Below are 13,711 nucleotides of genomic sequence, written 5' to 3'. Positions count from 1 at the left end.
CAACTACACTGAGCTACTGAACATCTCTAGAAATATGCACAAGAATATATTTTAACCTGTGTTTGGTAAAATTATCTTATAAAAGTTGTGCTACCTATACACTTCCCATGACCCAAAGCTCTTATTCAAAACAAAACCAAGAAGAAAAGACCAAAGAAAGCCCTCAACCTTCATATGCAATCATCAGGTGCTACTGTGTGTAACCCAACACGTAATTAATGCCACTTTGGACCTTTTAAGACCAAGCAGATTGTCAGGGCTTCTAGCCAACATTTCTATAGTAACTTACAAATCCAGAATTGGTAAATTTTAATTCTAAAGTAGCAACCATTCAGAATCTTTAAAGGCTATTAGGTACTTTATAAAGATAATCGTCTAAAGAGACATTTTCCTGAAAAGATGCACTTAACCAAACTGTAAAAGAACGTATTCTCTAGCTACAAGTAGACACTACTCTTGAAAACACCTGAATGTCCAGGTGTGTTGGCTAAGCTCAAGCACAGGTCCACTGTGTGCCTGGGATCGGCTCTCGTGAGTTACAGGAGGCCGATACCATCACCGGCTCGCAGGGTGATGGGAAGCCTCCGGAACGGGCTGTAAAGAACCCTGAGCTGCACTCAGCAGGCAGCCCCAACTGCAAGGGCTCCAGGCTTCCCTCCTTGGATCGTACCGCCATGCCTGGGAGCAGACTGAAGTCGTTCACTCGGATAAGCACCTGTGTTTTAAAATTCTGACTCACCATGTTACACATCTGGAAGTACTACTCTAATCTCACTAATTCTCTGTAACTAGAAGACTATTTTAAGGAGTGACTTTCTTTGTATAATCTTTTCAGAAAGCTTACAAACTTTCTAGATAGTAACAAAATAGCCATATACATATTAGAAAAACTGGAAAGAAATCTGTAAGTACTTGAAAAATTGGAGTTTAGAATTATATGATCTTTCCTAGAAGATTAAAGTTTTTATTCCATCAGGTAGAAAAATATCTAAGAGAACAAAAAGTCAAAATACAACATCTAATTCTTTCAAGATAGAAAAAAGGAAGGAAGAGAAGGATGAAAGGAAACAGGAAATTGACTTTTTTTCATGTTATCAATTATTTCTCTTACCTTATATGAAAACTGAATTGCAGACTCTGGAGGATAAACAATAAAATGCCTTAATGTAAAGCCAAAGCCTTGTGATGTTCTCTTCAACATAACTGTTTTGGGACCTGGCCAGGAGAAAGCTTCATCTTCGGACGGTGATACAGTTTCACTTTGTTCTTTTCCATCTTTATTTTTTGATACCTGAAGTTAAAAAAAAGTATTTAAAAGTTAACTATGTAACAAAATATACTTCCAGGAAAAATTACATGGGAAAATAAAATACCAGCATATAAATAAAAGGCTTGAATCTCTTACTTTTAGAAAAGCATAAACCTCATCGAATTGTACCCACTTTTATGACACCGATCAGCCGGCAGGCACAAGGATGACTTCCTCCTTCAAAGTCACCCCTCTCACTTCCCACACTGATGTTTCTCCCAGCTTACAGCCCGCTCTGCTTCGTCCTCACAGATCCAATCTCTGAACTCAGAAGCACTCCGGACTCAGTCCATGGCCGCACCGGCTCTAGGCACTTCGGTCTCGGGCACTAAATAACCAAACCTTCATCTCCAACAGCTTTCTCAGGTTTTACATGGATGCACTGTGGACTCTGTTGGAACTTACAATTCCAAGTTCATCCTGGCATTTTTGAAATGTGAACTTTACCAAAAGCCAGTTACTTGACTATGGTTAACTCTTTTTTTTATTGTCTTCTAACAGTGAGTTGATCCACTGCTCTGTAATGATTTGCTTCATACAAAGGTGAGATGACAGCTAGAAAAAAAGTACCCAAGCAAATTTGTAGCAAGACTGTGACGGAACAACTGTAAGGCACTGAATAAAAATATTGCACAATATATGAAGTCAGCATTATTTCTACACACTAGCAGTACGTAATTGAAAAATGAAAATTTTAAATATACAATCTAAAAATGGCATTGAAAGTGTGAAATGCTTAGGAATAAGTTTAGCAAAGATGCACAAAGCCTGCAAACTGAGGCCCTAGAAGCCTCCTGGGACTAACAAATAATTAATGAGCGCTATGCCAGGTTCAGGCTGAGATTCAGTGTTGTCACAATGCTAACTTTCCCAAAAGATTATCTATAGATTCAATACAATCTCAATCAAAATCTTAGGAAATCTGTGTGTGAAAGTCATCACATTATTTAAAAACTCACTTTAGAAGGCAAAGAATCTAAAACACCCAATACAATTTTGAAAAAAAAAAATCAGTACACTCACAGCTCGAGACTTATAAAGCTACAATAATCAAGAGAGTACAGAGTTAGCATCAAGACAGACACACAGATTCACAGAACACAACACAGTCCAGCTACAGACCCACAGCCTCGGGGCAGAACCACTGCGCTCCTGAGTGTTTATGCAGCAGAAACACGAACATGTCAATTCTGTACAAACACGGCATCACAAACATGACTATCCATACGCACGAAGAAGAAAAGAGCGCTGACTTAGAACTCACATCACATACAAAATTAACACAAAAGATCAAACTTTACTGGGAAAAATACAAGCAAAAATCTTACCAAAAGGCTCAGGTTTCTTAGCTATGATATCAAAGATAATGATCCATTTTTTAAAAAGATACATGGGACTTCATCAAAATTAAGAACCTCTGATCTTTGAAAGAAAGACACAGGAGAAAACGAAAGAGCCAGCAGCAGAACAGGAGATGTATAAACGAATACCACATCGAGGACTTCTATGAGAAAAATTTCCAAATAAAAAATAGGCAAAAGATGTGAACATACTTCATCAAACAAGTTACCCAGCTGCTGCAAATAAGCACGTGAAGAATACTCAGCACTGAGAGCCGGAAGGAAACGCAAACTAGACCCACACTGCGCTGCCTCCGGAAGACCAACCACACCAACTGCAGGCAGGACGCGAAGCCGCAGGATCCCAGACACCATCGGCAGAAATCGAATCCAGCAGGACACTTCAAAAATCAGTCTGACCACTTCTTCAAAAAGTATGTCTACCAGGTGGCACACACTTTTCCAGAGGAACGGAAAGTGCATATCGATATAAAACTCACACAACTATTTCAGAGCAGCTTTATCTGTTAAAGCCATGAATTGGGAAACACTCGAGTGTTTTTCTCAACAGGTGCACACATAAACAAACTGTGATACATCCCAACAACGCAATATCAGGCGGTGTGCTAACTACGCCAGGACACAGACCAGAGAACAGAGACTGCATGCCTGCACCTGTGCAAACTCCTAGAACAGCCCTAACACGCCATTTGTGCGGCCTGTAGGCAGGTGCAGACTTGGGGGCCCGGAGGGGGGGCGGGGACACACAGCCGCAGGAGGGAACCTGGGAGGGCCCGGGTGTGTCTCCCGGGAGCACACGCGTGTGGAAGCCTTACAGACTGCAGACAGCTGCTTACACGTCACACGCGCCACAACAGATATTTACACAACATCAGAAAAGGATGCCACAGGGCTGTCTCCGGGTCACTGAAGAAAGCAGTTGTCCTGAGGAGGCAAGAAGAATGTCCCTGAGCGAGGAAGCACGGGCCAGCCTCTGGAAGGCACACATTCCATCAGCGCTGGGGACACAACGAAGATCTGCAGGGAACGCACAAGTGTGTTTTACATAATGCCACATAATGGCAATATGTATCATACAGTTATATATGTAGCAAACACAAACATAAAAAGTGAAGTAATCTAGGGTTTAACCTACTAATCCCTGTTTTGTTAACCCTCATTCTGCAGGATTGTTTGCTTTTTCACCCGACTCAGCATTCCCTCTTTCCATTTAGGGCTCAGGGGTTGAGAACATGGGATCTGGACTCAGCTGAACAAAGCACTGATCCTGGCTCTGCCACCGGCTGTTGTATAGTAGTGGACAATTATTTAACCTCTCTCAGCTTCAGATTTTCATGCAAAACTCAGAATAAAAGCATTTCTCTTGCCGGGCGTGGTGGTACACACCTGTAATCCCCAGCACTCAGGAGGCTGAGGCAGGAGGATCACTGCCAGTCTGACGCCAGCCTGGGCCACATAGAGAGCTCAAGTCCAACCTGAACTGCATAGTGAGCCCTCTCTCAAAAAACAAAACAAAAAATTAAAGAGTACTTCTCTTAAAGAACTAACATTTATTAAATGAGAAATACCTGTAAAATACTGAGCACATTAACATTCAATGAACATTAGCTCCTTGTTCTTTCTCTGCCAGCACCATAAGATATACCATTTCTCGGATTCTCTTCCAATTTATTTTTCATGGTAATTCTTTCCCTCTTTCCCCATACTAAGGATCAAACCCAGGGCTTCACACATGCCACAAAACTACATCTTTTTTTGATTTTTATGTTTTTAGACAGGATCTCACTAAGTTGCCCAGGCTGTCCTTGAACTTGCAGTCCTCCTGCCTCAGCCTCCTAAGGAGCTGGGACTGCAGGCATGCACTACTACACCTGGCTTTGGCGGTTCTTTAAAACATGGTGTTTTGCAATATTTTAACACACTCATGCATATGATGCGGGTGGAGAGATGTACCAAAATGAATGACGGATCCTTGAGGAGGAAAAAAACAGGTTTAGCAATCAATAATGAAAGGGAGAGACTGAATTTTCAATAACCAGCTAAGTTTTTCCTCCTCACTTTTTAGCCCTCTGGTAAATTTACTGTAGTTTACCTTCCTTTCACAGGTTAGGGGGCGGAAGGTAGCAGGGAGCATGGCATTGTCAAATAAAATGATAGAAGCCACTGCATACATCAACCGGGCTCCTGCACCAGCCCCAGCAGGTCAGATGCAACGTCGCACCGCAGCAACTCAGACTAAGGTCCACGGCACAACACTGACGGAGACGCAATGTGACCATCTGGGGAACCAGGAGAGAGAGATGACTGATTTCTCAAAAGGACAGTTTCGATCAGCACAACGGTGAAGTTCCCTACGCTTTAGCCCTTACCAAAGCAAGCACCCTGAAGTTAACCAGTTATTTTTCTGTTGTTCTCCCTCCCTGTCCCTGCTTTGTAAGAAACGTAACTCTGACACGATTAGTCCACTGGTTTCCGCTTTCTTCAGACTTCCTCCGCCTATAAAACCAATCTACGCTGCTCAGCTCCCATCAACACTTCACTCTTACAAGGAACGGAGTGTCGCACAATTCTAGAATCACAAGTGAAACCAACGGGTGGCAAATGTGTCTTTTATCATAGATTATACATCTATTGTAACTGATACACTTTTTTACAGTCCTGTCACCGATAGTGATTACAGTTTAAATTTTTTAAGAAGCTGTCACACTCTCTTCCAGAGTGGTTGTACAATTTTACTTGCCTATGAGCAGTGTATAAGTGATCTGGCTTCTCTACATCCTCCTCAGTATTTGGCACTGCCACTATTTTTTATTTCAGTCTTTGTGATCACATGGAGATCTTAATATGTATTTTCCTAATGGTTAATGATGACCATCTTTTCATGTGCTTAGCTGTCACCTCATTATGTAATTTTAAAGCATAAAAGACCTTAATATTTAACCTAAACACATGAACCTTCTCATGTTACACATAAGGAACTTACCCTCCAGATTTGAAAGTGAGTTAGCCAAGACTGTGGCCGGCTACGATCAGACCAAGAATTAAAATCAAGGTTTCCTCAATCTGAGGCTAGAGTGTTTTCTCTGCCACATTATTTTCCATCCTCTCTGCACAGATTCTTGCTTCTAATAGATCTGATCTAATTCACTGTCTTTACATGTTTCCTTTTTCTGTAGGGCTCTAATTTTAATCTTCCAAAACTATTTGTGCATTACATTTATTTCAGCTCCCAAATATATTTCATATTTTCTTCTTTGAAATAATATAAGAAACTCCGATTGCCATTTCATTAAAAAAAAAAAAAAGCTTCAAGTTTCTGAACAAGCTTGCATTCCAAAACTATTTGTGCATTACATTTATTTCAGCTCCCAAATATATTTCATATTTTCTTCTTTGAAATAATATAAGAAACTCCGATTGCCATTTCATTAAAAAAAAAAAAGCTTCAAGTTTCTGAATCCAAGCTTGCAGGATATTGTTTAACTGACCTTTGTACACACAAAGAAAAGATGGGATAAAGAATAAACAATTTCATTTCCGCTTCCGGGAAATTAGAAGTTTTGAATGATACAGCTCAGCTGTCTCAACTGTTCCACCCATGCAGACCCTGACACTTTCCCCTGCAGGGAGACGGGAAGTGCTAAGTTTTCATGGGCCTACGTACAAAGGGAGATGAAGACAAGCACACACATGTGCTCCCATCCTCCAAATCCGCAGAGCCTCTCATCTGCTGTTTTACAGCAAGGGCCAACCGTGGGCACAGGCCGGGAAGGGCCCACGGTCGCAGTCTCTCCATGTGGCCCTGCACATCTCTTCCCAAGCAGCAGCTCCGTAACAGCACCGTTCAAGTGCGGGAAGCCACGACAGCATTCAAGGCCTGTGCACTAAGCAGAGCCATTTCGCTCCCTTAGAAGACTCACTGGGTTGAATAATAACTCAAGGTTAAAAGAAACGAAAATAACGAAGAACAGCTAACTCCATGAAAATTAGACACAACAACCAGACAAAGCAAACCAAAAGAAGGGTGGCAGGGAAACAGGCAAACACCCATCATAAAACAATGAAAGGAATAAAACTCACACGAGGGAACACAGACAGACAGACTTAACTTTTTAGGGAAATGGAAATGTTCTGAGAGATTTCCTGTGGAAAAAGTTTCAAAAGTATGAATTTGCCACAAACCACTGAAATGTACACTTCCGACGAGTGAATTGTTTGTAAATTATACCTGAGTAGAGATGATCTTTACGGAAAAAACATACCTATGTGGGGGGCAAAGTCTAAATTTTCCCAGAGCTGAGATACTGCCATCACACACATGCATGAAACAGTTATAGAACAACGCCTATATGCACAATCAATGCACGTCTAAGCTACAATCTGCAAGCATGTGTACTCAAAGGAGAATGAAGTCAGCTTCCTAGTATATTCCAGAAATTACATGTGATAAAGAATCATGTTAGAAGATCGTAATTTCATGATATATCTAAGATTATGAGTCCTATGCCAGTGAAAACACATTCTGTTCTTAATATTATTACCAAGCCAAGGTAGAGTAGGAGCGTCTAGATTTCAGGGACAGATTTTTTTTTCCCCAAAGTGACGCAACACCTTTTTATGATGCCAGTTGCTGAGAAAACCTAAGACTGAATTTCAATGTGTGCACCCGTATTTTTTTGTGTACTCTCATGGCTGAATTTTGGACCTATCGTGTTCTATCATCTGCTTGATGCCTATTCCTTAACACTGGAAAATGGCACGCATGGAGGGAAGGGCATGGCAGACTTTGGAACTTCACCACCTGGGTCCACACACCTCACACAGCAGCTGCAGACTACAGCAGGCACGTTTCCCATGCTAGTGCCTCCATTCCTTGGTATCAGCACGGGAACGGTCACACAGTTCGAGCAATCCTTCTGAAAACATGCAAAATCCAAAGTGCATCAAAACTGGAAAGCTTTTTGAGCACCTACATGATACACGGGAAAACTCTACATGTGACCTCATGCGGCGGGTCTCAGTGAAGACAAACACTCTGAAAATACTGCACACTGCCTTCACGCACTGTGTGGAAAGGACACATAAACCATACATAAATTTTGTGTTTGGAGTTGGATCCCATCCCTGAGGTATCTCATTTTTAAAATCTGTGTCTATATTAGAGATATATAGATATAGATATGCAAATATTCTAAAATCTGAGTCTCCAAACCCAAAACACTTCTAGCACACTTCTAACACTGTCAGTTCAAAGATAAACTTGTTTAAAATGTTTAAAAGAGCTGAAGTTTATAAAGTATTAAAATGGTACCTTACATAAAGCAAACAGTGCTTAACTCTTAAAAAAAAAAAATCACAAGGGTTACAACACAGGAAGGTTTATTTCTAAAACACATTACAGGGCCGGGGATTTAGCTCCATGTCAACGCCTGCTTTGCAAGCACAAAGACCCAAGTTTGACCCCAGGTACCAAAAAAACAAAACAAAACAAAAATTATTACAATATTGCTTTTCAGATACTCAAGAATCATCATTAAAAAAACAAAAAACACAACAGTTTTTCTAAACAAAATCTTGAACACCTCTACAACTTTTATTAGATTTTTGTTGCAGGAGGGATTCCAGGGCCTAGTGCATGCCAGCCAAGTGCTGTCCTGTGTCACCTCGGCTCAAACTCTCTCTACATTTTCACAAACGTCACAAATCCGGTGAATAAACAGTGCCCAGTGGACGAGAACGCTGTCAGAATTAGCTACCAGTCATGGCCCCGCCCAGCCTCCCCCAGTGTGAGGTGACAGCTAAATATGATGGTCTTAATTAGATACCATTCATCTTTAAAACATTCCACAGTCCTAATGTGAATTCACCTTACAGCAAATTACTCCTCACACATTGAGACTGATGGGCTACTTCTCTGTAAAACATTCCAATATATGCAGGAATCAGATATTTAGAATTAAGGCCTTTTGTTTCAGTTCCAATTTAGTTAAAGTATCACTGAACACAATTTTGTTGTATATGCTTAGTATGCCTGGCAACTCCTAACATGCAGTTTATTTGTAGACTCTCGATTATCCCCTACACTGGTCAACCCAACAAGTGGAACTGAACTGATACTAAACACCTAAAATATTTTCCCAAAAAGTAATGTCTGGTTTTCCGTCATATTTTAATATGACTAAAGAAACTCCGACACTTCCACAGCCTGGGGTTGAAAGATCCAGCTGACTTCCATCCATAATATTTCAAATTAAACAGCTGAACTGAATTTGTAAGGTTACTGCTTACTCGAACATTTGTTGATAATACTTTTTGTATAGTTTAAATGTATAAATTGAGGATATGGGTTCTTTTTTAGTGTCATTTCTGTATGGCTCCATTTCTCCATTATTTTCAATTGCTGTTGTTTTACGAGGTGGTTTCCTTTATTACTCAGGTTTCCAGGTTTTACTCAGCTTTTACCAGCAGTACATCTCTCTCTCCCTCCCTGTCTACTCTTCCTCTCTCTCCCCTCCACCATCACCTTTCAAGGATGAGGTCTTCAGTCCTCACTTCTAAAATGTCACATTCATAGAAAACAGCTATTTTCAAACCTAGATAATCCAAGTTTGGGAGAATGTTCTGAAACATCCAGAAATGCTTCATTAACTGATTTTGACTGTTATTACAAGTTTAAAGCTACTTCTGATTTATGATACATGTAATCAGTCTCACAAAATGACAAACTGGCAAAAAATCACAATGCACTTTTCTTCATTCCTATGATCCATTCAGGGTCATTTTCTGGTTATATTCTCCAAGTTGTTTTATATGTAAGTAATGATGATATGCTCAAATTATACTATTTAGTCCTCACCCTTACTCCTCTTTGTAACAAACATTTTCACAGTAACAGGGAAAAGTTTGATTTAGTTTCCAAAAATACACAAGTCGATTTCAAAACTATATCTGGAATAAGAATTCTCACTAGTCAGAATGCATTTCTGTCAAGTTTTCTTAAGATCTGAAAAAACTCCTCTGTCTTACTCCAGAAGCAAGTATGACAGACTCTGACTCGAATATTTTCTGCATTCACTTTTTCTTCTTTAGTAGCCTCTGACATTGTTTCCTACTTGGTATTAAAAATACAAATCATAGTAGAAACACCAGGACAGGTGAGATTTAGGCACCTGAAAAAAGAAAAGGAAAAGGGTTTGATGGACAGCTAGCAAGTTTCTACCTTGGTTCCTTTACTTTCACCAGTATATACAATTCTATTGTGAATATGTACCTCTCATTTAGCCACTTCCCTACAAATGGAAATAGGAGATTTTGCCCAGATATTTTCTATTACACAAATTTTTTTTCAGCTTTGAGTTTATTGGTACATTTTAGGTATACAGTACAGTTGCATTCATCATTGGGATCTTGTACCTCTACATGACAAGTCTTGGTTCTCATTTTTTCCCCTTGTCCCTATTACATAATTTTAAAGTGTTGGGAAGAACATCTTTTGATGGTGAAGACACACTTTACATCAATTTCTTCAAGGTATTTACATGATTTCTTTAAGGCATCTACATATGCTCACAGAATATTTACATGATTTAAAGACACTCAGCTGTCTTTACAGCACAGTGCCAGGAGAGGGCTTGTGAAACGTGTGATCTGGGCCTGGCCGTGAGCAGCATAAGTGCACCTACCGGCTACTTCCCACCAAGAGACACTGCTGGCAAGGGAAACCACCCGCCTCCACACAGGCACAGGCGGGGCTCACCGTTCTACCCACGAAGCTTCAGCACACTCCCTTGGTATCACTCTCAGAGAAATTAAAACAGTCTGTTCTTATTTGTAGATAATGCTTTATGGCTCTGGCTTTAAAGAAAAAAATGATGTTTTGTATATACTAAGTATGTTGGCAGGATTATCTGCTAAAGAACAGAAAGCTTGGCCCGGGATTTAGCTCAGTGGTTCCGCCACCTGCCTTGCAAGCTCAAGGACCCGAGTTTGAACCCTGGTACCAAAAAAAGAACAGAAAGCTTAAATTCTACGTAATAAAGGAAAATTGTCTACTTGAAGATACATCGCTGTATAAATTTCTCAAATATTAACCACGATACATGATACCAAAAATTCAAATTAACCAATTTAACTACCATTATAACTTTAAGAGGTAAGCTTTTACATTTGAAACAATGAGTTTCAGAGAAAAGTATATTTCAAGCATTGTTTTTTTAAAGACAGTTTAAATAACTTATAGACAAAAAAAAAAATGCCAGCTGAATACCTGTCAGAAACAAAATTTTCCAGAAGTTTATCCATTCAGCTGTTGAACAACTTCTGAGTACACTAGGAACAGGTTTAAAATACATAAATGATGGATACCTGGATTGCCAATATTACTTAAAATTGCTGTATGTAAATTTTTTGTTGTTTTGTAAGGAACAGTGCGGGGACATAAATTCAATACACCTTTAAAATAGAAAAAAAAAATCTAAAAACGTAATTTTAGCCATTCGAGCACTTCTTCCTTGACAGACCACATGGCATGATACACTGATGAGCACAGCACTCCTGCTCAGTTGTGTTTCCCTTCCCCATCTCTTAGTAAACATGCAACTCTCTGAAGGCAGAGCAGAAGTAATGATAAGAGGAAATAATTTTAAAGTATCATGATAGTAAATCACAGACTGTCAAAAACATTACAGAATCAGATCATTTTGATAGATATTTGCAGTTTAATACAATTTGAACTGATTCAAGCAAACTTCAGTCACTGTTTAAACATAGCTGAAAAATAAGGGAATACAGTTTTAGTTATGTTCCTTATTCCGGATAACTTCTCAGAAAGTATCTATCAATTATAAACATCCAGCAATGGAATGATCATTTCATACAACAAACCTCTTCCTTTCCAAGTATAATACTTTACTGATAGAAAAAATTATAAAGGAAAGGGCTGAATTTCCAAAGTTTTGTGTTTTTTTTTGTTTTTTTTTTTTGGCTAAGGATTTCTGCAGAACATTACCTGAATATCTAAACTACAGCCAAGACTCTCATGAACAATGCTGTTTTTATCAGTAGAGAACACTGAAGAAAACATAATAGTTGGACAAAATATAGTTCCAGTGTCACAATGAAATCAAATGGAATTCTTGTGTTTCTGAGAGTGCCATCGTTGTATAATTCTATTTGGCATGTCTATGCGGATGTAAATTTTATCTTTTAAGCAAGGAACTAATGAAATAACAGGGGAAAATGTTCACATTCTAGGATACTCGTTCCAAAGTCTAATTACACTCAAGTGGGAAACTATTTAAATGTCCAACAGCAACAAGGAAGAATAGTCAATTAGTATATAGCACTAACGTCAACAAGTATGAAAATCTTTCAATTAATACAGGGAAATGCCCAAAATATAATGTTCAGAAAAGTAAGATATAAAGCCTCACGATGCAGTCAGAATTATTTTAGCCAGCCCATCTTTGGAACTGGGAACCGTTTGCCTGCCTTCCTTAACAACCCATGGATTTTTCTATGAAGAACAGGCACAGGAGCAGAGGTAACTCTTCACTCAGGGTGCAACATTGTACAATACAGCCCCATTGACAAACTTTACCAACTGTGCAATTTCTGTGCTAACTAAATAAATGTTTGGATTTTCAGTGCCAAAGTAACTTATCGCAGAACTCCCTAATCAGTGTACTCCGGTACTTAGAAACACTTTCCTAGGCCCTTTACTATGGGGAATACTCTCACTGCAGGGCTTTTCTACCGTATCATTATTTGTTTATATATCTATCTTAATCACAGTGCAGACTGATGTCTTATTCCAGTGGCCCACACAAAATTCTAACAGAAAAGTATGGCCTTAAAAACGGAATCAAATGTATGGCAATAAACAAATAAGGTGCATATAAAACAGAAGTCAAAAGCATTACTTTAAAACTTCACTGAGGAATCACTATTTACCTGTCTCCCTGTTTTTCTCACTTGAGCTAGAAAATTTCATACAGCAACATTTCACATCACAGAGACTTAGAAACTAATATAGATGTCTATTTTTGACACATTTTCTTAAAAATGATATATGAGGTGGGATTGAAAAATACAGTGGATGTTTAATTTCTTTAAGAATTTATTATAATAAAAGGACACAGTGCCCTTAATCCTCTCAAAATACCTCCCCTGGCTTCTACTGTACTTAACCTATCACTCTTGCCATTTGATGAAGTCTCTCTCAAAGTCCTTTTTTGGTGTCTTCAGTTGTGCTGTCATGAATCCATTCCAGTGGTCATTTTCACTTTGAGGAAGAGCCAGAGTCACACAGTGTAAATCTGGTTAGGGAGGTGGCTGAGGAAACACCATAGTGTTTTGGGACGGCATTTGGCAAGAACATTCACTGGATTTTGATGAACATCATAAAGACACAAAAGACTTCAGAAAATGCTGGGATAACTGTGTTAGAAATGAAAGGGTAAAACACAAAACAAAACAAAAAAAATACAGGTAGCATTTTGATGGACATTAATGGCAATGTATTTTTTACTGTAAAATTTTTTTAAAGTTTAGTCAACATATTTTTTATTACATTTCATATCACTAGATAAGAAATGTTCAAAGGGTATTTGTGATAAGAATAAAATCTTTCTATGAACTAGAGAACAGACTGTATTCTCAATTATCTCATTATCTTGGGTAGACAAGAATCATCAAATTGAAAGTGACCTTAAATTGCAGTTCATCCTAGCCACCAAGGCAGTAACTCAGTCCCCTCTGAACAGACATAAACAATATCGAGCACAAATATAAGCTAAGGAAAATACCAGGACTGATGCTCAGAACCTAATCATGCGGCCTTACTATTTAGTTTGAAGCACTGTGATGATATAGAAGAACAAAGACTGCCCTTGTTAAATGTAGACAAGCTTCCCAATATAAACTCCAAATATAATTTCAATGAGATTGTATCAGCAATGTTAATAGTGAACTCAAATTTTGTAAGTTATCACTTTAGTGACTGCATAATTTCAGAGAAACTGATAGCTAAGGTAAACATGGA

At 38.9% G+C, this 13,711-nt stretch overlaps 1 protein-coding gene across 1 annotated transcript in view; it reads right to left on the bottom strand.

Moving 5' to 3' along the window:
• Arhgap21 (Rho GTPase activating protein 21) overlaps nucleotides 1–1,291 on the bottom strand; it is a 79,095-nt gene extending 77,804 nt beyond the window's left edge. Inside the window, exon 1 of the mRNA XM_033759661.1 lies at nucleotides 1,112–1,291. Coding sequence (XP_033615552.1) covers nucleotides 1,112–1,201 — 90 coding nt within the window. The 5' untranslated portion in view covers nucleotides 1,202–1,291. The remainder of the gene's footprint in view (nucleotides 1–1,111) is intronic.
• Nucleotides 1,292–13,711: the final 12,420 nt, after the last annotated feature.

Source organism: Fukomys damarensis, unplaced genomic scaffold (assembly GCF_012274545.1).
Source record: "Fukomys damarensis isolate Sample0158 unplaced genomic scaffold, DMR_v1.0_HiC HiC_scaffold_37, whole genome shotgun sequence".
In the NCBI taxonomy this organism is placed as follows: Eukaryota; Metazoa; Chordata; class Mammalia; order Rodentia; family Bathyergidae; genus Fukomys; species Fukomys damarensis.
This window is presented reverse-complemented; position numbering and strand designations above follow the sequence as displayed.